We start from the raw sequence: 22,888 nt of genomic DNA, 5'->3' as shown, positions 1-22,888 counted from the left end.
CTCTGCAGGTACCCGGCCTCCTCCCTCTCCTGGGAGCAGGCCTGAGTGTCAGGCGGCCACTCCACAGTCTTTTCCCTTCTGGCCCTGGGGCTGTGGTTCACACAGTGGGACGGAAGGTCAAGGAAGGACAAGGGGACACAGGGCCAGGGCTGGTCCCACACTGCTATCCCCACTGGAGGGGTTTTTCTGATGCAGGGTGAGGCCCTGTGTCAGCCTCAGGCATGCGGGCACACAGCCCTGGCTCTCCATGCTGCAAACCTCCCAGATGGCCCTAGCTGGCAGTGCTGGTGGTTAGCAGCCAGGGGGGCTCTGCTCTCTGCAGCCTGACGGCGTCTGTGCCAGCTATAGGGAAGCCCTGGACGGCTCCAGAAGCCAGGAGACTCATCCAGCACCCTGAGAGCTTCTACAGAAAGTGACTGGCAGTGGCTGATGCCTGTAATTCCAGCATTTTGGGAGGCTGAGGTGGGCAGATCACGAGGTCAGGAGTTGGAGATCATCGTGGCCAACATAATGAAAACCCGACTCTACTAAAAATACAAAAATTAGGCCAGATGCAGTGGCTCACACCTGTAATCCCAGCACTTTGGGAGGTTGAGGCTGGTGGATCACCTGAGGTCAGGAGTTTGAGACCAGCCTGGCCAACACAGTGAAACCTCATCTTTACTAAAAATTAAAAATTAGCGTGGTGTGGTGGCGTGTGCCTGTAGTCCCAGCTACTTGGGAGGTTAAGGCAGAATTGCTTGAACCTGGGAGGCAGAGGTTGCAGTGAGCTGAGATCGTGCCACTGCACTCCAGCCTGGGTGACAGAGCAAGACTCAATCTCAAAAAGAAAAAGAAAGTGACCAGCAGCTCAACTCACTTTCAGCTAAAGAAAGTCACAGGGGCAGCCGGGCGCGGCGGCTCACGCCTGTAATCCCAGCACTTCCGGGGGCGGGGCGCGGTGGCTCACGCCTGTAATCCCAGCACTTTGGGAGGCCAAGGTGGGTGGATCATGAGGTCAGGTGATTGAGACCAGTCTGGCCAATATGGTAAAACCCTGTTTCTACTAAAAATCCAAAAAATTAGCCAGGCATGGTGGTGGGCACCTGTAATCCCAGCTACTCCTGAGGCTGAGGCAAGAGAATCGCATGAATCCAGGAGGCGGAGGTTGCTGTGAGCCGAGATGGTGCTGCTACACTCCAGCCTGGCCACAGAGCAGACTCTGTCTCAAAAAAAAAAAAACGTCACAGGGCCATGACTCGCTTCCACGGGACAACTGCGGGGGACCCTCCCCCCCACCGCCCATCCCAGTCTCCGTTTGTGGATTCCCATGGAGCCAATGAGGACACTAACTACCATAGCACAGCCTGTGCAGGAGAGTCCTGCCTTGGGGAACCACAGCCTCTATGTGGTGTGGGCTCTGCTTGTCATGTTTATCCGGGGGCACACCTGTGAGCTAGGCAGGCAGATAGGCTCCCTGGAAGCACTGTCTGTATTTTACACGGGTGCTAACTGAAGCGGCAAAGGTCCTGTGATTTGCCAAGGTGACACACAAGGCAGGCTAGTGTTGGGAGCAGCGTTCTCCCATCTTCCCGGAGAAGCTGTCTGCCCGGTTCAGAAAGGTGGCCTGAGGGTATGCAGCAAGGCACTTCACCCAGCTGGGTAAATAGCACCTCCACCCCTGCACTTTATCTGGCAGGGCATGATCAGGCCTGGGTGCCAGGCTGGGGGGATGGAGGCAGGGCTCCGGAGGAGTGGGGGTGGGACATGAGCCCCCACAAGTCACCCTTCTGCTGGTTGCAGAGCACTGTACGTGTGGAGGACTCAGAAGTGCTTTTCGGCAGGCGAGTGCGGTGTGTTCCGGGTGGCTCGGATGGGCGTCACTTGATGTGCATTTCTGTCATTGCAGGTGCATGGCCCCGGGCACCCAGGTGGCAGGAACATCTTGCTGCTGTCCTTTGTAGGGGTGGGGGTGGAAGGCCCAGCAGTGACCGCTATCCTGGGTTGGCCCCCACCCTGTCAGCACCTGACACTCACACCCCAACCTGCACAAGGCCCCGGCGCCCATCTGGCCTCTGGGGGTCACCTTGGCCGGGTTCACTCAGATCCGAGGCTCTCCTTCTGGGAGGGACCCTCCCATGGGGCTCTCAGGAGACACCTGCTTTGTGGGTGGGCATTCTGCTCTGCCCCCCACCAAGCTCTGAGGAAGGCCACACTATCCCCAACACCGCCAACGTGCAGGTGGCTGTGGGTGGTGTCACCATGGCCCGGCCGGGCTCGGGCACAAGCACTTGATACTGCATTTCCCAAGTAGGACAGATAAACAATGCTACGGCCAAGGAGATGCCCCAGGGAGGAGCCTGGTTTTAATGGACCCTGCACTCAGGGAGGCCTTTGGTCAGCATCCCTGCGGCTCTCCGCCCCCACCCTGCATCCTGCGCCCACACACCCCCACACGTAGGTGACAGCACAGGCACTCGTGCAGAGGCCCTGAGCACCCCAGGCGGCGGCGGGGGCATCGAGGAAGTCAGTCCTTGACGTTGTAGTTCCGGATCTTGGGGGGCCTCTGGCAGCCTTTAACTTTTGCGGGATGAGACCGGGAGGCTCCTGTGGGCTTGGCCCCTGCCTGCGCTGCCGTCTTCATCCCTGGGGTGGCAAAGCCCGCCTGCATCTTGACGGGGCTCCTATCGGCTGCTGGAGGAGCCGGGAGCTCTACCGGGTAAAGAGAAACGGGAGAAAAACAGCCTGCGTCAGGAGTGCAGGAGGGGCAGGAGGCTGTGCTCACACGCTCTCCACATGTGCAGCGGTTCTGCTGCCCCGGCCAGCAGGGTCCTGTGACCCTTGGCCTGGCTGCTCCAGGAATCCCTGAAGGCCTGACTGGAGAGCTGCGTCCTCGCCTTGCTCAGTGGGTCCCGCTTGGTAGGGCCTGGGCCTGCCCCTCCGCTGGGCACCTGGACATCTGGCTCTGAAGATGGTCCCAGGAGTGGGAGGGATACTGGGGTAAATGGCTGACCAGAAGCCCCTCCTCCCAGCTGCGCCAGGTGTCCGCACCCTCTGAGACACATCCCCTGCCCCTGCCTCCCCCATGGGCCAGCAGTGCCAGGCTTGTGAGGCCGAAGGAAAGGCCATGCTAGTGGGAACCCCCTGGCCAGGCACAGGCCAAGGGCCTAGAATAGCGCCACACACACAGGCTCGGGCCTCAGCGCCAGGCAGCCCTTCCAAAGCATTGGCTGAGACCATCTTCACACAGCGGTGTCGTAAGGGATCGTCTTTATCTGGCTAGTTTTTCTCTATTTTCCGTTTTTTGAATTAAGAATGTGTTTTTTTGGTAAAACAACAAAATGTTATTTAAAAACCCATGGTGGGATGTGAGCTCAGTGCAGCCCAGTGCGCAGTCCGGACAGGTGGACCTGGGCAGGTCAGCCAGTGGCCAAGGCCTCCCGCTGGAGCCTGGCCCATGCGGCCTGCGTGCCGCCTGGGTGCCTGGGTAGCGTCTGTGCTTTGGGGACACCGGCAATGATGCATGTTGCTTGGCTGGGCTTACTGGGCCCGTCTTCCCCCACCCACTCCACGGTCGGGGTCTCGAGACACCCAGAACCAGCCATCCTTTAGCCCCTGGCCCCCTGCTGGACACTGCCTGCTCCCTTTGCTTCCAACCCCCAGAGGACTTCCTCCTCTTCATACAAAGGCTCCCACTGCGTATCCCTCGACAATAAGCCTGCCTGACCTCGGCACCACGCTCCCCCAGCACTGGCTTGGCTGCCACCACAGAGGGTGCGGTGTCCTGTGGAAAGGGCTTCCCGCTGCGAAGTTGGTCCTCTGACCAGGCCCTAGTGCTCCACGGTGGCCCTGAGGGGTCTCCTCAAGCCCAGAGGCCCTGGTTGTCCCTCTCTAAGACGCAGGAATTCTGGGGGCTCGGCCTGAGTTGATCTTCCTGAGACAACGCCTGTGGGGATTTTCAGAAAAAGTGAACTTGGGGAGGGGGTCGAAGGGGCAGCCTCTCTGCTGGGGAGGCCGGGCAGGTGCTGCTGGGAGGACCGTAGCTGTTTCCCCAGGCAAAGCAGGGAGGTGTGGGTGGGGTACAGTGCCGGGGCAGGGAGGGTGGGCTGGCCCCCTTCCCAGGGCAGGCCCTCCCCTCCCCATCCACCTGGGGCAGGGCTTTTGGGCTGGTCTGGCCTCCCTAGCACGGAATATCCACTTTGCAGGCTCTGGTTTCTTCACCGGCCCCTTTCCTTCCGAGTCCTCCTCGGGGATGGTGGCAGGGAACTGGCCATGAGCCCAGGACTGCAGGGCAGGGGGCAGCCTCAGCCCAGCCAGCCCTAGGCCAGGAGGCAAGGGCTGCCCAGGCGTGACTCCCTGTGACCCCAGGTTCTTCTCCTACCTGATGCTAATCTGAGGTCAGACCAGTAACTGGTTCTAAAAACACTCTTAGCCTTCACCACTCTCTGCCCCTCCTCGCCTGACCTGTTTTGCCGAGCCTGGCTGGGATTTGTCTTTCTGCACTGGGCTGACTGGGCCTCAGGGAAACCATGTGCACAGAGTTTGCCGGGCACAGCATGAGGGACGCACCTCTTGGGCCCTGCAGCCCTCCCCCACCATCTGCTCTCGCTCTGGCCCAGAACAGAGCTTCTGGAAAGTTCCTGAAACATCCAAGGCCTTGCAGCAATTAACCAGGGGAGGAGGACTGGGACCTGCTGGCTCCTCTCATGCTTAACCCCTCCCAGGGGGTTAACTGAGGCAGGGCCCCCTGGGCTGGGCTCTGGCCCCTCAGGCGGTCGAACCATACTTGGAGGTTTGAAGCTGGTGGAATCTCGGGGGAGGACACAGCCTGTCCCATGGCAGGGGAGGTGACGCCATCGCTCTGTCTCTGCCTGTGGGCACGAGAACGCTGAGCAGCGCTGGTCCCCGGCTTTCCGGCCGCCCCGTGCGTTTCTTCTCCTGCGCCTGAGCAGCAGCCCAGCTCTTGTCCCAACTGGGCTCTGGTGGCTCATTCTCCAGGCTACTCCTGGCTCTCTGGGTGCCCCGGGCGCCCCTGGGCACATCTGCCTGGCTTCCTAGGGCTTTGGGAAGGGCTGGACGGTGAGCCTGAGCCTGCCCTGGTTCTCCAGAGCTACCTTGGGGATAGGGAGGGCCTGGCCCTGATGGCAGCTCAGACCTCAAGTCCATTCTGTGGCCTTGGGCCCAGGGCACAGAGGCCCCTCTGTCTCCTTGTGGCCTCTACTGCTCTCTGGGGTACACCCCTGCCATGTCGAGGGCCCTCGTACTGCTGAATCCCCCTAGCTGCCACAGGGGTCCTCATCACCCAAGATTAACCCGTCTCAAATGCAACTAATTGTGTTTCCGAGTCTCTTGGGAATAAGGATTCCTACTGCTGTCGGCATGGCGCCAGGCCTTCTGACGTGCGGAAAGCGACTGCGAACGCGACTTGGCTCCCCCCGTCCAGAATCTCCAGAAGCTGCGTGCACCTTTCCACAGCCCCGATGCCTGTGAAGCTCACAGGCCACGCCAACCCCACCTGCTGATGTCTCCTAAGGGACACCCCCACCCCTGAGCTCCTGGAGCTCAGGCCTGGGGTTTACAGGAGCCCACAGTGGCCACGGGGCTGCCCTTGTGGGACTGTTGGACACCACCTGCCCCTGAGTGTGAGAACAGGAGAGCACAGGGGAAGCCCAGGGGAGGGAGGCCAGGTGATCTGGTCCCCATGGCCACTCCGCAGGGGGACGCCCTGGCCAGCATGAGCCCTGGGCCTGCTCTGTCCGGCTGCCCTGCCCTCCTCACTGGCACATGGAGCCCGGAGCCCCCGACTGGGCAGACGCACAGGAGGGGAGGGTGCTGGGCGCTGCAGGCTCCAGGGCTCTGGGCAGTCCTGCGGGAAACCCCAGATCCTCAGGCCCCGCCTGCTGGCCTTTGGAACAGGGCAGAGGTGAGACTGGGGGTCTGGGCACCGCCCACAGGCTGACCCCTCGTTCCATGCCAGCACCTCCTCTGGCCGCCCTTGAGGCTCCACCCCCTACTGCACTGGCGGGGCCCCTGCTGCTGCTGTGCCCCCCAGGCCTGAATGCTATAGCCTCTCAGTGCTGCCCCATGTTGGCCCCATCCCAGCCCTTGAGATGGGTCACCCAGTAGTGGGCCGCAGGTTGGGGTCCCAAGGAAGGGAATTTAGGGGAAAAATTTTGTGGGCACAAGGCTTTGAGAGAGGTGGGTCTGTCCCTGCTCGAGGCTGCATTGCGGAAGGTGGGCACACAGGCGAGGCCCAGAGACGCATGGCCTTCCTCCGGGGCTGGCTTCCCACCAGGCCCATCCAAACTCAGCCCACAGGAAGGAGGCGGCCGAGAGGTCCAGCACAGGTGGCCGCAGGCTGGTGGGTGCCAAGGAGGCCGCCAGGAGGCTGGGACAGCGAGCGCCAGGGATGGGCAGTGGCCTGTGAGCTGGACAGCTCGGGTACCTCTGCACCCTAGGCGTCTCCTGCCTTTCGGAGGGCAGAGGCACTAAGGCAGGGAGAAGGCCCTGAGGCCCTGGGAGGCTGGGCTGGGGCTGCAGGAAGTGGCAGCGGTCTCTGCTGTTTTGGAGGCATGGGAACTGGTTTCCTGGTCCTGAAGTGAGGGATGCTGGCCTCATGCCCCTCTGGCCAGGACCCTGCGCTGAGTGCCGAGTGCCTGGGGTGGTGTTCAGACAACTCGCGGCCTCTGTTGGCACTGTCTGGGGTCAGCAAAAAACAGCACGGGCACGTGCGGGAGGACGCTAGGTAAAATTCATGAAAAGGGAACTTTCCAAAAGGGCCCGTGGAGCCCTCCCAGGTTCGCCAGGCCAGCTCACAGCTCCAGGTGGGCACCCCAGCATCTCAGGGCCACAGACCGGCAGGCCACAGCCACGGCCCCAGGCACGGCACCGCCTGCCTCTCACTTTGGCTGAGGCCCGTGTCTCAGGGCTGCTCCCTGCATGTCTTGGCAGCAGGACAGCTGGGAAAGAGGCCACGCTCTCCTCCAGGGAGCCCGGCTCAGCAGGAGCTACGCCAGCCACGCACATATCAGCTGCCTGACCACTCGGGACATGGAGAGCCATGAGCCGGGCGAAAGGCCTCCCCTTACTCTCCCCTCCCCTGGAGACCAGGCCCCTGGAGGTGTTCTCCGGAAATCTGGGCAATGGCCCTCTGGATCCCTGGGTTTTGGGTTCCCGTAGAAGGGGAGGCACAGGCCCACATGCCTGCAGCAGGTGGGGGGTGCGTGGCACAGCGGCTTGGTGCTCGGGTGGGGCACAGATGCTGCGGGAGTGGGGCGTGGCTGCCTTGGACCCTGCTGTGTGGCTTGTCGCCCTCTGTGGCATCTCCGTGCTCCCACCCAAAAGGAGGAGGAAGAGGCCCGAGGCAGGTGCTTCTGGCCTGGCGCTCCGCACTGTGGGGATGGGGGGATGGAGTTGGTTTGTAGGTTCTAGAACGAATGGGGCCGTGCCGTGGCAGGAGGACGAGGGCAGCCCGGGTTGAAGAAACACCCAAGGCTGTGCAACAGCTACACCGCCAAACGCCTGCTCCCCTGGCAACACCTGCCCAAGTGGACTGGAGGACGCCACGTCGGCCCCCAGGCTGTAAGTCATACCAATGTCTGCCTGAGACTGGACTCTGGGAGGGGCCGGCCACCGTCTCTCCTGCCTCAGCTGCTCTCAGCTCCCTACAGTCCCCTTGGGAGCCCTCAGGACAGATGCTTCCAGAACAGCCTCTTCTACAGAAAGGGGGTGGGCTCCAGGGCCCAGAGTCACAGCATGGACTAGGAGGCTTTGGGTCACTCTGCACACACCTCGGGATGAAGTCCTGGTCAGAAAATGCATGAGCCTTCCTTGCGGACCCACCTGCTCCTGCAGCAGGCCTGGTCTCTATCCCCATTCCTCGTCCACGTGCCTCCCTGCCTCTGTCCACGTGATGTTGGGGCAGGGAGCCTTCTCTGAGCTCACAGTCAGAGGCCACAGGCCACTGGTCCCTTGGCCAGGCTGCAGTCCTTGACTTTGGGCCACTCAGAGAGCAAGTGGCAGAGATGAGTGACCTGTGGCCGCTCTGGCTGGCAGTGTAATGGCTTGCCCGGGTCCTGGGGTTTTGCTGGGAGAGCGCCTGACCTGTGCTCCCACCCCTGAAAACGGGCTCCTCTATGGACGGCCGGGCCCCTCAGGAAGGAGGTTCAACCCTGGTCACGGACCAGGCGTAACATTCGCACAGGCGTGAGTCTCAGGGAGAGACCTCTCTTGCTTGTGTTGACACGTGCGGTATCACATTGTCACTGGCTCTCAGTTCTAAACTAAAATAAACAGAGTAGAGCGTGTCATGGTGTCCAAGACATGCACGGGAGGATTTTCATTCACAAACCATCTGGCTACAAGAGCTAAACGGAAATCCCTTCCGCTGTCCTTCCAAGTCACAGAGCAAACGCCTCGGTTCCCAGCAGTCGGCAAAAATGAAAAAGAGACAAAAGTCTCTTTGACCTTCTCTCTCTCTCTCTCTCTCTCTCTCTCTGTATGGCTCTTCTTGGTATGATTGAATTTTATTTATAGCAAGACCCATCTGAGGCAATCCTGGTGCAATCTTCCTCACTTTGTCCTTCCATTTTTCCTCTCTTCCTTCCTTTCTCTCTCTCCTTTTTTCTTTCTCTTTCTTTCTTTCCTCTCTTTATCTCTCTCTTCTCTCTCTCTTTCTTTCATTTATTTTTGACACAGCGTCTCCCTCTGTCACCCAGGCTGGAGTGCAGGGGCATCATCTTGGCTCACTGCAACCTCTGCCTCCCAGGTGCAAGCAATTCTCCCACCTCAGCCTCCTGAGTAGCTGGGATTACAGGCTCACACCTGGCTAATTTTTTGCCTTTTTAGTAGACATGGGGTTTCACCATGTTGGCCAGGCTGGTCTCGAACTCCTGACCTCAGTGATCCGCCTGCCTCAGTCTCCTAAAGTGCTGGGATTACAGGCATGAGCCACCACGCCCAGCCAGAACTCTGTATTTTAAAAGGTACAACTTGAGGTGCAGAAAAAATAAAATAAATAAATAAATAAAAGGTACAACTTCCAAACAGGTCAAGTAATGACAGAGACAGCCTCAGGGAAGAGATCACTAAGAGCAGACGAAGGTTTTAAATCACCCATGTTCCTCAAAAACAAACCAATCTGCACACTCCTGGCAAAAGCTCATTCATCAACAGGACTGCTTGGCTTGAGTCAGGAGGCACAGGAGGTCTGGCCTTGCAGACAGATGATGCACTTTGTTTTCTGGCAAACACAGACCATGCCTAGAACGCAATCACATCAGGCCACAGAGCAAGGCTCAATTTACTCCAAACATAATGCAATGAAATTCGAAACCAACATCAAACCCCTCATCCAGCTTCTGCTTCAAAATGGTAAAACCTGCTATTGAATGATCTCGGGTTATAAAGAAAATCATAAAATGAATTATTTATAACTGAAATTATAAATTGCAGTTTCGTAGGGCACAGCGGACACATACCACCCTAACCGTGCTTATCAGGAAACACCACAGTTAAAAAGGTTTTGGCCAGTCGAAGTGGCTCACGCCTGTAATGCTAACACTTCAAGAGGTCGGGGAGTTTGAGACCAGCCTGGGTAACATGGCGAGACTCTCTCTACAAAAAAATTTGAACATTAGCTGGGCACAGTGGCACATGCCTGTGGTCTCGGCTGCTCAGGAGGCAGGAGCAGGAGGACTGATTGAGCCGGGAGGTTGAGGCTACAGTGAAAGCTGTGTTCACGCCACTGCACTACAGCCTGGGCAACAGAGTGGGGCCCTGTTCCTCCAACAAAAACATTAAAAATAAGGTTTAGATGAGCTAAATCTCCAATGTGAGAAGTTAGAAAAAGCAAGAGAATAGACTCAAGGAAACGAGAAGTAAGGAAATCCTAATTTACGAGGTTCAGTGAAATAGAAACTCCAAGGTCGACAGAACCAACGACTGTCTGAAAAAAACGAGATTAACCTTTATCAGCACGATCAAGAAGAACGAAGAGGGCCGCCCGGTGGCTCCCGCCTGTAATCCCAGCACTGTGGGAGGCCGAGGCGGGCGGATCACCTGAGGTCAGGAGGTCGAGACCAGCCTGAGCAACATGCAAAACCCTACCTCTATAAAGGACATAAAAATTAGCCGGGTGTGGTGGCGGGTGCCTGGAATCCCAGCTACTCTGGAGGCTGAGGCAGGAGAATCACCTGAACTTGGGAGGTGGAGGTTACAGTGAGCCGAGATAGGGCCACCGTAGTCCAAGCTGGGTGACGGAGTGAGACTCCATCTCAAGAAACAAAACAGGCACGGTAGCTCACGCCTGGATCCCAGCACTGAACGTGCACAGTGACCACCAGGCACCCGTCACCCCGGCTGCAGCGAGTGTGTCACAGCCCTGTGAGAACTCTGGAAGCGGTTCACCTCACAGGCTCCTTTCTCCTGTACGTGCGCGGCCGGCCCTCAGTCCAGACTCGGGAGAACCCCGTTTTCTCCTGTACATGTGTGGCCGACCCTCAGTCCAGACTCGGGAGAACCCCGTTTTCTCCTGTACGTCTGCGGCCGGCCTTCAGTCCAGACTCAGGAGAACCCCGTTTTCTCTTGTACGTGTGCGGCCGGCCCTCAGTCCAGACTCAGGACCCCACGCAGATTTCTGGAGCTCTTTTCTGCAGTTTCCTCCTCGCTGGATTCTGCCCTGAAATGCCGACTCCTTCTGTCTCCCCAGGCCAGTGCAGTCTCAGCTCAGTGAGGGTGCTCTGCTGTGCTCAGCCCCTGCTCCCCCTGCACCAGCAGCCCAGAAACGGCTTCCAGGGCCCCCGGGCTCGCCTCGCTGGTCTTCCTTCCCACAAGGGTGGCAGTCTTGTCTGGGTCACAGTCCTGTGCAACCAACTGTCCTACGTCTGTAAACGGTTGTTTCATCTACTCTGTCCAGTTTTCTGGTTGATTATGGAGGAGCATTAAAGTCTGATCCTTCAGGGTATAAGGGTGGAAATTAAAAAGCAAAAACAAAAGAAAAAAAGAAGAGAAAACAAGAAACGAACCACAGAAAAGTCTGATCCTCACAGCCACAGCTGGGCCAGAGACATGAGTGCCGGCCGCCTGCGGCCCTAGAATCGATACGCTCCCAAGTAAGCTGAGTTGGTTATTTCTTAATGTATTTACTTTGTTCTAAAAGTTATTTCAACACAAGTTACTTTCCTAAGTGGCAGTCATGGTTTCATCATTACAATTTCAAGAAAAGAGCTAACAAACATCTACTTGACCAGCCGTTTCTCAGAAAGTTCTGAGGCTGCCTGTCCTTCTTTAGAAGCTGCAGGTTGTGACAATCAGTGAGGGCAGGAGGCTGGGGTCGTCCGTGCCATTCAGGACACCCCCAAGCTCCCTCCTTGGCCAGAGCACTGGTTCTTGGATTCCTGGAGCTGCAGTGACAAGGTGCTGTGGGGCCGTGCACCCAGCTTCATAAAGTCAGCAGCGTGGCCTGCGCTCTGAGTCACAGCTTGTCCTGATTACAGCAATGGGGCTAGGAGGATGGGGGCAGGTGTTGAGAAACAAGACGAGGGTCCTTTCCTTCCCAAAAAGCAGGACTGTCCTGATCCCACTGCAGTGCCAGTGAGACACGTGCTGCGTTTCTTTTGCACACTGAGGGGCTGACTCCGTTTCACGGCCCCCTTGCATTCCTGGAGCCTATGTGCTGCTTACCAAGCTCACCTCCTGGTTCCTGTTTGGGTGAAGGGCCCCATGCCAGGCTGGGCTCACAGGGGCTCACAGGGGCTCACAACTGCCATCTCAGCACTTTGGAAGGCCAAGGTGGCAGGATCACTTGAGCCTGGGAAGTTGAAGCCACGGATTGCACCACTGCCCTCTGGGCTGGGCAAAAGTGAGAATAAAGAAAAGAATAAACAGGAGCCCATGGCCACCCTGCTGGCCCGCAGCGTGTCTTGCAGGACTCTCTCGGGCTGTCCATCTCCCTCGGCCACCAGGAGCCCGATGTCCATCTCCTAGTGCAGGTCACCTGGGCCCTGAGGGGTTCTCTTGTCAGTACACGGAGTGAGGCCACAGATGGGAGAACAGGCTGTAACGTTCCCTGTGTGTTTACAGAGGAGCTGTAGACTGTTCTTCACTGTCCCCGTTGGGTGTGATTTTTGCCTTTTCTCACCGTGTCACAGGGAGCTCCTTACCCACTCATGGTGGGGACATCCCAACCTGCTCCCCTGAGCAAAAGCCCTGGGTGTCACAGAAGCAGTGCCTGCGGAGGTGGGGGCTGGAGACAGCATGGGGGCTTCTGGCTGCGGTGGGGGAGGGCGGCGGCGTGAGATGAGCTGGTACTGAGGCCAAATGCTCAGGGCATGTTCACATGTCTTCAGAGCCCAGCTGGTCCTGCAGAGGCCAAGCACACTGAAATGCCATTCCGGAGTTCCACCATTCTTTTAGGAAAGGCCCAGAACAGTCTCAGCTCAAAAGCACAGGACGCCAGGTGGGGAGAGGAGGTGTGTCCTAGGCGCCCACTGGCTCCTGAATGCAGAGACTGGCAGCCCCTGCAGGGCCACCGTGACTAGGTGGAGGGCGGCTGGTGCTCGAGTGTCCTGATCCCTCGCTCTGTCTTCTCAGCTACGACGTGTGGGAGTGAGAAGCACCCACCCACAGCCACCCCATCCCCAGGTGCGGTCCCGCTGGAGCACCCCAAACCTGCCACGATTTGGCCCACACCTTGTTTGGATTTACTTAGTTGCTGATGTTTACAAAGGAAACACTTTCTATATAAAAAGAACAGGACTTCCAGCCTCTCCGGGAAACATGGGAAAACAGGCTGTTGGCCCCACACGGCCATGGAGGGCGGCCCTGCGGTGGCATTGACACGGCCTCAGGAGACCAAGCCCGTCTGCAGGGCCGCCACGCCCCCACCCCACCAGGCTGGCAGTCACCCCGCGCACAGGCGCCTGGGCCCTCTGCAGAGAAGGCTCTGGCCTGGACTGGATCCAGGCCTTGCATCCAGACCCCGACTCCACCAGCTGCGGCTGTGTGGCTTTGCACTTGGCCCACCCGTGAGCAAGGAGCCCCAGTCTGCGGCGACCACTGGGGCCTGGGCAGGGCACAGGCGTACCCGCCCATGTGATCTCCGGCGGAGGCTCCGCCAGCCTTCGGGCTGTCTGGCAAGAGGGTGCTGCTTTGTCCTTCTCACCCTCTGGATCTTGAGATGAGAAAAGCCCGGTCACAAGGTGTGTTCAACACACAGAACTGCCCAGAAATGCTCTGATAATTCTATAAACAGTTTTTAAAAAAGAGTCGGGCGCGGTGTCTCACGCCTGTAATCCCAGCACTTTGGGAGGCCGAGGCAGGCGGATCACGAGGTCAAGAGATCGAGATCATCCTGGCCAACATGGTGAAACCCCGTCTCTACTAAAAATACAAAAAATTAGCCGGGCATGGTGGCACATGCCTGTAGTCCCAGCTACTCGGGAGGCTGAACCAGGTGAATCACTTTAACCCGGGAAGCGGAGGTTGCAGTGAGCCAAGATTGCGCCACTGCACTTCAGCCTGGATGACAGAGCAGACTCCATCTCAAACAAAACAAAACAAAACGAAAACTGAGTTAGTAGTTAACAGGATTATTCAACCTTAATATACCTTTTTTTTTTTTTTTTTTTTTAAGACGGGGTTTCACCATGTTGGTCAGGCTGGTCTTGAACTCCCAACCTCAGGTGATCTGCCCGCCTTGGCCTCCAAAGTGCTTGGATTACAGGCGTGAGCCACCACGCCTGGCTTAATATATATTTTATGGACCAGGCATGGTGGCTCATGCCTGTAAGTAATCTAGCTCTTAGGGAAGCTGACATGGGAGAACTGCTTGAACCCAGGAGTTCAGGACTATCTTGGGCAACATAATAACACCCTGTCCCTACAAAAAACATTTTTTTCTATCAGCTGGGCATAGTGGCTTACACCTCTGGTCCCAGCTACCCAGGAGGCTGAGGCAGGAGGATCACTTGAACCTGGGAGGTGGAGGCTGCAGTGAGCTGAGATCACACCACTGCACTCCAGCCTGGGCGACAGAGGGAGACTCTGTCTCAAAAAATATATATATTTATGCAACTTTTTTTTTAAAAAGAAAACATTTCAAAATCTGTGGAGAAACTAATTTTCAAAAGAACAAATCTTTTAAAGAAAAAGAGCCAGCATTAACACGGGGGCCCCTTTAAAGTTGTGACCCTTTTTGCTCCTAAACCATCCTCTGCAGCTTGAGGGTGGCAGGGAGGGGAGCCTCCACCCAGAACAAAATCACTCACCCGCTACCCACCCAGAGGGTGCATGGCAGGGAGCGCCTCTGACTCCCACCCCCCGGGAGCAGTCCAGGGGCTGTCACTGTCAATGCTAGCTCAGGGCCCACTGAGCGCCGGCCCCAATCTCCGTGAGGCCCCACGTGGCAGCCCCACCCCCTTCTCCTGTGCAGTCTTCCGCACCCCCACAGGCACAGCTGCATTCCTCAGAAGCTCCCGCCCAGCAGCTCCTCTGACCCCAGGACGACCGTGGCCCTCCCCCTGCTCTGATCAGAGGAGGCCCTTCCAGAACTCCAGCGTGTAGAGTGAGGGCTGGGCCTTGCGACCCTCAGGTAAGGGCTCTGTGGTCGTGTGGCCCTGGGCCTCAGTTTCTGCGTTCTGTAGTAGCTGTACAGCCTAGCGTGAACACCTGAGCACAGGTGAAATACCAGGTACAGTGCCTGGCACTGGGTAAGCGCTCAACAAAGATTCCAGGAAAACAAACAGAACCTTTCGGATTGCATGCGTCTGCACAGCAGGCTACAGCCCCACCTCTGGTCTCCAGTCGCGGCCCCCCACAGAGCCAGGCCCTCTCCAAAAAGCTCCTGCTCCCTTGGAGTCTCTGACTTTCTAAAGTCACAACAAACACCCACTGTTTTGCTGCCAGCTTTCCTAGTCCCCTTTGAAAAGGACAAAAATGTCAACAACACATAAACCACACATAAGATGGCCAATTGACAGGAAAAATGAGATTGACTGATTGATTGATTGTTTTTTGAGACGGAGTCTTGCTCTGTCTCCCAGGCTGGAGTGCAAGGGTGTGATCTCAGCTCACTGTGATCTCTGCCTCCCAGGTTCAAGCGATTCTCCTGCCTCAGCGTCCCAAGTAGCTGGGATTACAGGCGTGTGCCACCACGCCCAGCTAATTTTGTATTTTTAGTATAGATGGGGTCTCACCGTGCTGGCCAGACTGGTCTAGAACTCCTGATCTCAGAATTCACCCGCCTTGGCCTCCCAAAGTGCTAGGATTACAGGCATGAGCCACCCCACTCTGCCAATCAACAGGAAATATATGACCAACCTCATTCATTATTTAAAAATGTCAAATTGGGCCAGGTGCGATGGTTCACGCCTGTAATCCCAGCACTTTGGGAGGCCAAGGTGGATCAGCTGAGCTCAGGAGTTCGAGACCAGCCTGGGCTAACAGGGAGAAACCCCATCTCTACAAAAAAAATAAAAAAATTAGCCAGGCTGGTGGCACATGCTTGTAGTCCCAACTACTCAGAAGGCTAAGGTGGGAGGATCACTTGAGCCCGGGAGGCAGAGTGTGCAGTGAGCTGAGACGGCACCACTGTACTCCAGCCTGGGCAACAGAGTGAGATCCTGTCAACAGCAATAACAACACGGCAAATTAGGCCAGGTGCTTGCTCCTGTAATCTCAGCACTTTGGGAGGCTGAGGTGGGAAGACTGTGTGAGTCCAGGAGTTCAAGACCAGCCTGCCAAAATGGTGAAACCCTGTCTCTACTAAAAATACAAAAATCAGCTAGGTGTGGTGGCAGGCGCCTGTAATCCCAGCTACTCAGGAGACTGAGGGAGGAGGATCGCTTGAACCCAGGAGGCAGAGGTTGCAGTGAGCCAAGACTGTGCCACTGCACTCCAGCCATGGCGACAGAGTGAGACTCCATCTCAAAAGAAAGAAAGAAAATGGTCTAAGAAAAAAGGCAAATTAAAACCAGTAATGAGGCCGGGCGCGGTGGCTCACGCCTGTAATCCCAGCACTTTGAGAGGCCGAGGTGGGTGGATCACGAGGTCAAGAGATCGAGACCATCGTGGTCAACATGGTGAAACCGTCTCTACTAAAAATACAAAAAATTAGCTGGGCATGGTGGCGCGTGCCTGTAGTCCCAGCTACTCAGGAGGCTGAGGCAGGAGAATTGCCTGAACCCAGGAGGCGGAGGTTGCGGTGAGCCGAGATCGCGCCATTGCACTCCAGCCTGGGTAACAAGAACGAAACTCTGTCTCAAAAAAAAAAAACAAAAAACAAAAAACAAAAAACAAAACAAACCAGTAATGAAGGATCAGTTTTGACTTATCAGATTGGCCACACACACAAACCCAAAAGGCTGGGCATGGTGGCTCATGCCTGTAATCTCAGCACTTTGGGAGGCCGAGGTGGGTGGATCACGAGGTCAGGAGTTTGAGACCAGCCTGGTTAACATGGTGAATGAAACCCAGTCTTTACTAAAGGTAAAAAAAATTAGCCAGGTGTGGTGGTGCGCGCCTGTAGTCCCAACTACTGTGGAGGCTGAGGCAGGAGAATTGCTTGAACCAGGAGACAGAGGTTGCAGTGGGCCAAGATTGCGCCATTGTACTCCAGCCTGGGCGACAAGCAAGACTCCGTCCCAAAACAAAAAAACAAAAAAACCCAAACCATTTGCTAAATTCACAAGTACTGAGTGAGGGAAGGTACGTCACACCTGCAGCCAGGAGCAGAAGTCAGGCCAGTGCCCCGGGGGCAACTGGGTAACAGCACTCAGAACTCAGACTGCCCCTACCTTTGACCCAGCTATTTCTCTTACAGATACTGACCTAGCAGCAGCCTCCGTGAGCACGCAGGGCTCATGCACAGGACTTCAGTATCTTAAGAGCTGAAAAGGACAGGCCGTCCAAGTGCTCACAAATAACAGGGAGGTGAGCTGAGGCAGTGGCTCACAAAACTACCAGGAAGATCTGTCAGCTCGTGTGTACTGACAGAAAAATACTGCAGACATACAGAAAAAAGCAAGCTGCCCACCTAATATGCAACTGAAAACAAGATAAACACATGTATTTACAAACCACTTCTGTCCTTACAGGGCGGCTGGCGGGGACTGGGCTGCGGCCTGGGCTGCGGCCTGGGGGATAGGGACTGGGCGGGAGGAAGGGAAGAGGGAGAAGGAACGGACGCGGTGTTTCATCAGCGCAGGCCGCCCCATGCACCCGGAGATGGGGCCAGGAGCACCCTTTGCCCCAGCGAGGTGTTCTGGAACTTGTGCTCAGCTGCTCACACATGCGGCACAGACTCTTGGGTGGCTGGTCCCTGTACCAGCTCCTGAAAGGACATTTGGGGTGCTTGATACACACCCATAAGGTGCACCCCAAAAAGGAGGAGGCAGGTCTGCCACAGGGGGTCGACTTCAGAAGGAGGTACTTCTTGGTGGGGGGTGTGAGGTCAGACATCTGACTGGGTGCTCTTCCGGAACTGCCTTAGGGAGGGCTGCGTCCTCACTGGGTGCTACTCACCACGCATGGCTGACTCCTATCGTGCTGCTGAAGAATGTCTTTCCGGTTTGATTACTTTTCAGGTAAAAACACTCACTACCTTAGAAATCTGTGATTTCTCCATTCATATCTAAGGCTAGCCCCCTTCCGGCCGTTTGTAAATACTCCATTCCACTCGTGCGTATTTCTGTGGTTGCCTTGGGGCCCCTCCCTCGGCCTGGAATGCTTGGCAGTGTGCGGCCCCGTGAGAGGAAGCCCAGGAGTGAGCTGTGCTCCCGCCCTGCCACTTGTTGAATGGTTCTTTCTTTTCCTGGCTCCTGGAGAACAACCACATTCTTATCTAACAGGCTCCACTGAGGGGAGGGTGGAGGGGATGGGGGGGCAGGAGTGGTGAGAAATGATGTCTGTATTTTGATATTTTGATTAGAATGAAACTACAGATGACTTAACTCTGGAGAAAATGCTGCCTTTATATATTTAATATTTCTATCCAGAAGTGTCTGTTTTTTCAAGCGTCACATTTTTTTTGGCTAATGCGTGGTGGTTTCTCTAGTTTATCAAACTTTTCCTGAGATTCCTGGATTTAGGAGACTCGGGGTCTCCCATGTCCCCATTCCTCCCAGTTATCTCCCTGTACATGGAGGGGACAGGAATCAAGGACCATGCCCCCTGCCTTGAGACATTCTGAAGCAGACAGATGGAATCAAGATTAGGAAGAAAAATGGCATGGCCTGGGGGCTGGTGCAGGGAGGAAGGAAGCTGGATGGGGGACAGGGCTCCTGTGCAGACTTTAAGGAGGCAGCTGGTGGGCAAACAAGGAGGGTGCCCACAGGTGCTGTCGGGCCAGCAGGTGGGGTGCCCACAGGTGCACAGGGGTGAGGGTGCCCACAGGTGCACAGGGGTGGGGGTGCCCACAGGTGCACAGGGTTGGGGTGCCTGCAGGTGCTGCTGGATCTGCAGGTGGGGTGCCCACAGGCACACAGGGGTGGGGGTGCCCACAGGTGCACAGGGGTGGGGTGCCTGCAGGTGCTGCTGGATCTGCAGGTGGGGTGCCCACAGGCACACAGGGGTGGGGGGTGCCCACAGGTGCACAGGGTTGGGGTGCCTGCAGGTGCTGCTGGATCTGCAGGTGGGGTGCCCACAGGTGCACAGGGGTGGGATGCCTGCAGGTGCTGCTGGATCTGCAGGTGGGGTGCCCACAGGCACACAGGGGTGGGGGGTGCCCACAGGTGCACAGGGGTGGGGTGCCTGCAGGTGCACAGGGGTGGGGGTGCCCACAGGTGCACAGGGGTGGGGTGCCTGCAGGTGCTGCTGGATCTGCAGGTGGGGTGCCCACAGGCACACAGGGGTGGGGGTGCCCACAGGTGCACAGGGTGGGGGTGCCCACAGGTGCCGCTGGATCTGCAGGTGGGGTGCCCACAGGTGCACAGGGGTGGGGTGCCTACAGGTGCTGCTGGATCTGCAGGTGGGGTGCCCACAGGTGCACAGGGTTGGGGTGCCTGCAGCTGCTGCTGGATCTGCAGGTGGGGTGCCCACAGGCACACAGGGGTGGGGGTGCCCACAGGTGCTGCTGGATCTGCAGGTGGGGTGCCCACAGGTGCACAGGATTGGGGTGCCTGCAGGTGCCGCTGGATCTGCAGGTGGGGTGCCCACAGGTGCACAGGATTGGGGTGCCTGCAGGTGCTGCTGGATCTGCAGGTGGGGTGCCCACAGGTGCACAGGGTTGGGGTGCCTGCAGCTGCTGCTGGATCTGCAGGTGGGGTGCCCACAGGCACACAGGGGTGGGGGTGCCCACAGGTGCTGCTGGATCTGCAGGTGGGGTGCCCACAGGTGCACAGGGGTGGGGTGCCTACAGGTGCTGCTGGATCTGCAGGTGGGGTGCCCACAGGCACACAGGGGTGGGGTGCCTGCAGGTGCTGCTGGATCTGCAGGTGGGGTGCCCACAGGTGCACAGGATTGGGGTGCCTGCAGGTGCCGCTGGATCTGCAGGTGGGGTGCCCACAGGTGCACAGGATTGGGGTGCCTGCAGGTGCTGCTGGATCTGCAGGTGGGGTGCCCACAGCTGCACAGGGTTGGGGTGCCTGCAGCTGCTGCTGGATCTGCAGGTGGGGTGCCCACAGGCACACAGGGGTGGGGGTGCCCACAGGTGCTGCTGGATCTGCAGGTGGGGTGCCCACAGGTGCACAGGGGTGGGATGCCTGCAGGTGCTGCTGGATCTGCAGGTGGGGTGCCCACAGGCACACAGGGGTGGGGGTGCCCACAGGTGCACAGGGGTGGGGTGCCTGCAGGTGCACAGGGGTGGGGGTGCCCACAGGTGCACAGGGGTGGGGTGCCTGCAGGTGCTGCTGGATCTGCAGGTGGGGTGCCCACAGGCACACAGGGGTGGGGGTGCCCACAGGTGCACAGGGTGGGGGTGCCCACAGGTGCTGCTGGATCTGCAGGTGGGGTGCCCACAGGTGCACAGGGGTGGGGTGCCTACAGGTGCTGCTGGATCTGCAGGTGGGGTGCCCACAGGTGCACAGGGTTGGGGTGCCTGCAGCTGCTGCTGGATCTGCAGGTGGGGTGCCCACAGGCACACAGGGGTGGGGGTGCCCACAGGTGCTGCTGGATCTGCAGGTGGGGTGCCCACAGGTGCACAGGATTGGGGTGCCTGCAGGTGCCGCTGGATCTGCAGGTGGGGTGCCCACAGGTGCACAGGATTGGGGTGCCTGCAGGTGCTGCTGGATCTGCAGGTGGGGTGCCCACAGGTGCACAGGGTTGGGGTGCCTGCAGCTGCTGCTGGATCTGCAGGTGGGGTGCCCACAGGTGCACAGGGGTGGGGTGCCTGCAGGTGCTGCTGGATCTGCAGGTGGGGTGCCCACAGGCGCACAGGGGTGGGGGTGCCCACAGGTGCACAGGGGTGGGGTGCCTGCAGGTGCTGCTGGTTCTGCAGGTGTGGTGCCCACAGGTGCACAGGGGTGGGGTCGCCCACAGGTGCACAGGGGTGGGGTGCCCACAGGTGCAGACAGGCTGGAGCTGGAGTGCAGGTGGCTGGGGGAAGAAGGGAGGCAGATGAGGTTGATGTGCTGAGCCCCATCAGTCTGTGCGAGAGACCTGTCTGAGGCTGTCATAAAAACGCAGGTGAGAGAGGAGGCTAGGCTTGGAGGTAGGACCTCCAAAGAACTGCATCCAGGGTGTGTGGGGAAGCCCCAGCTCCAGGCAGGTGTTCAGGCCTCAGAGGCTGGGCTGTGGCCATGCCCTGGGACGGGGTGTGACTGCTGGGTCTGGATAGGTCAGCACAGAAGGGGTGTGGACAGAGCCTGAGCAGGAGTGTGGCTGTTCAGCACAGCTGCGTGACATTGTGACTAAACACCACGTCCTACAATAGTTGTTCATGTCATTAATTTAGATGCCACCAAATTGTTAACGGTTTCAGTATAATTTTATTATTATTATTATTATTACTTTGCAGAGACAGGGTCTTGCTATGTTGCCCAGGCTGGTCTTGAACTCCTGAGCTCAAGTGATCCGCTCACCTCAGCCTCCCAAAGTGCTGGGTTTACAGGCTGAGCCACTGTGTCTGGCAACATTATTATTTGAAACTCTGCTCATGAGAGTGCAGTGCTCACACTCTGTTACCCACAGTGCACCGAGTATGTCTGAAAAAGAGGCGGAAACTTCCTCTCCATGTCTAGAATGGAGCCTGCAGACTGCTTGTCGGGAGCAACTCCGGAGCTGCGCTCCATCCTAGAGTCAGTGTGCGATTCTCCTGCCTCAGCCTCCCGAGTAGCTGGGACTACAGGTGTGTGCCACCTCGCCCGGCTTTTTTGTATTTTAGTAGAGTCGGGGTTTTACTGTGTTAGCCAGGATGGTCTCGATCTGTGACCTTGTGATCCGCCCACCTCAGCCTCCCAAAGTGCTGGGATTACAAGTGTGAGCCACTGAAGGTACACTGGCAAAGGAAAGTATCCTTACACGAAGTAAAAATACCAGACAGATAATTCAGTCAAGCACACTCAAATATTCAAAACACGAGGAAAGCATCGAGATACTTCGCAGATCATCACGACAACTCAACTGCATTAAGCACCTACGTCTCCCTAAAGCTTTCACAGCGTGAATCAAAAGCCCCGTGGACTTATGCTGAAATGTATCTTTCTTGCTTGCTTTTTAATCACAAAATTGCTGCTAAGAAATACCAGTCGTTGCCAGGCATGGTGGCTCCCGCCTGTAATCCCAGCTACTCAGGAGGCTGGGACAGGAGGATCGCTTGAGGCCAGGAGTTCCAGCCCAGTCTGTGCAACATAGTGAGACCCTGTCTGTAAAATAAATCATAAAGAAGAAATAGATACCAGCCATCCCATCTCAGCCTAGGCAGGCAGGGCACGGCGGGGCCTGCGTCTGGCCACCTCCTCCACCCACAGAGGCCCTCAGTAGGCCCTCAGTGCTTCCCCGGCTTTCCTGCCAAGAGGCCCCAGTGCTACTGGACTGCAGGCAGCAGGCTCTCAGGGAGGTGGCCTCACTCATGGGGCTCAGGGGCTAAGACTCTGGTAAGGCAGTCTCCTGGAGCCAGGTCACAGTGGGCAACGTGACCTCCACAGCCAGGAAATGGACAGAGGGTCTGCCGAGGGCTCTGGGCAGCTTCTCCCTCTCTGATTAAAAAGCAGGAGAGAGAGGCCCTCCACCTTTTGGCCTTCTGAGGGGATGTTGGGAGCATCTGCAGCCATTGCGGAGCCATTAGGATAAAAGAGAATTCCAGAGGGGCCACCTGAGGCCCGTTTACCTGGGACTGCCGGCTCCGATGAGCTCCTGTGCCTCAGTCAGTGCGTCCTGCCACGCCCCCAGCCACCCCGTGCAGGCCCCCTGCTGAGACCGTTTGGGCGCTCAGGATACAGACCCCTTGGTTCCTCCTCATTCTAGCAAAGCATGTCATTTTCCGCAGTTACCATGAGGAGACAAAGGCTGGGAAGCTGCAGTTCGCGTCGCTTTCATATTGCAGCTAAAAGCATCTTAACTGAACCACACCAGCCCCGCCTTCCCTCCCAGGCCACCGGCATGCTCAGTCTCAGTGGATGTGTGCCGCCGTGTCAGGAACGCTCCTTCCTGCAGCACAGCCTCCGCCCAGGTGACTCCTGCAGTCACCAGCTTCCTGCTTTCACGGAGGGCTTGCTGGCCCTCTTCACTCTCTGTCGGATCTGCTTCCTCTACACCGCTCCTTCCTCCTTCAGAGCCTGTGGTCAGCATCACACGTAAGAGGAAATGAAAGCAATGCCACCACCAGGCCAGCTGCTGGGCCAGGGCCAGCCTCCCTGGGGCCTGTGCACGCCCGCGTGGCAGAGGCTGCCCCGGCTGCTGCTGCAGACCGTTTCCAAGGCTATCTGTCCAGCAAGCAGCTCAGAAGTCAGAGAGAGCGTGTCCCTCAGGCCCAGGG

At 57.6% G+C, this 22,888-nt stretch overlaps 1 protein-coding gene across 1 annotated transcript in view; it reads right to left on the bottom strand.

Annotated features, from left to right (window-relative positions):
- Positions 1 to 2,422: 2,422 nt before the first annotated feature.
- Positions 2,423 to 22,888, bottom strand: part of CCDC57 (coiled-coil domain containing 57) — a 141,858-nt gene continuing 121,392 nt past the window's right edge. Inside the window, exon 21 of the mRNA XM_064369329.1 lies at positions 2,423 to 2,691. Within this exon, the coding sequence (XP_064225399.1) occupies positions 2,507 to 2,691 (185 nt within the window). The 3' untranslated portion in view covers positions 2,423 to 2,506. The remainder of the gene's footprint in view (positions 2,692 to 22,888) is intronic.

Source organism: Aotus nancymaae, unplaced genomic scaffold, assembly GCF_030222135.1.
Source record: "Aotus nancymaae isolate 86718 unplaced genomic scaffold, 86718_ANA_hifiasm-v0.15.2.pri h1tg000089l, whole genome shotgun sequence".
Classification (NCBI taxonomy): Eukaryota; Metazoa; Chordata; class Mammalia; order Primates; family Aotidae; genus Aotus; species Aotus nancymaae.
The sequence above is the reverse complement of the archived record's forward strand: the minus strand, read 5'-3'. Positions and strand labels throughout refer to the sequence as shown.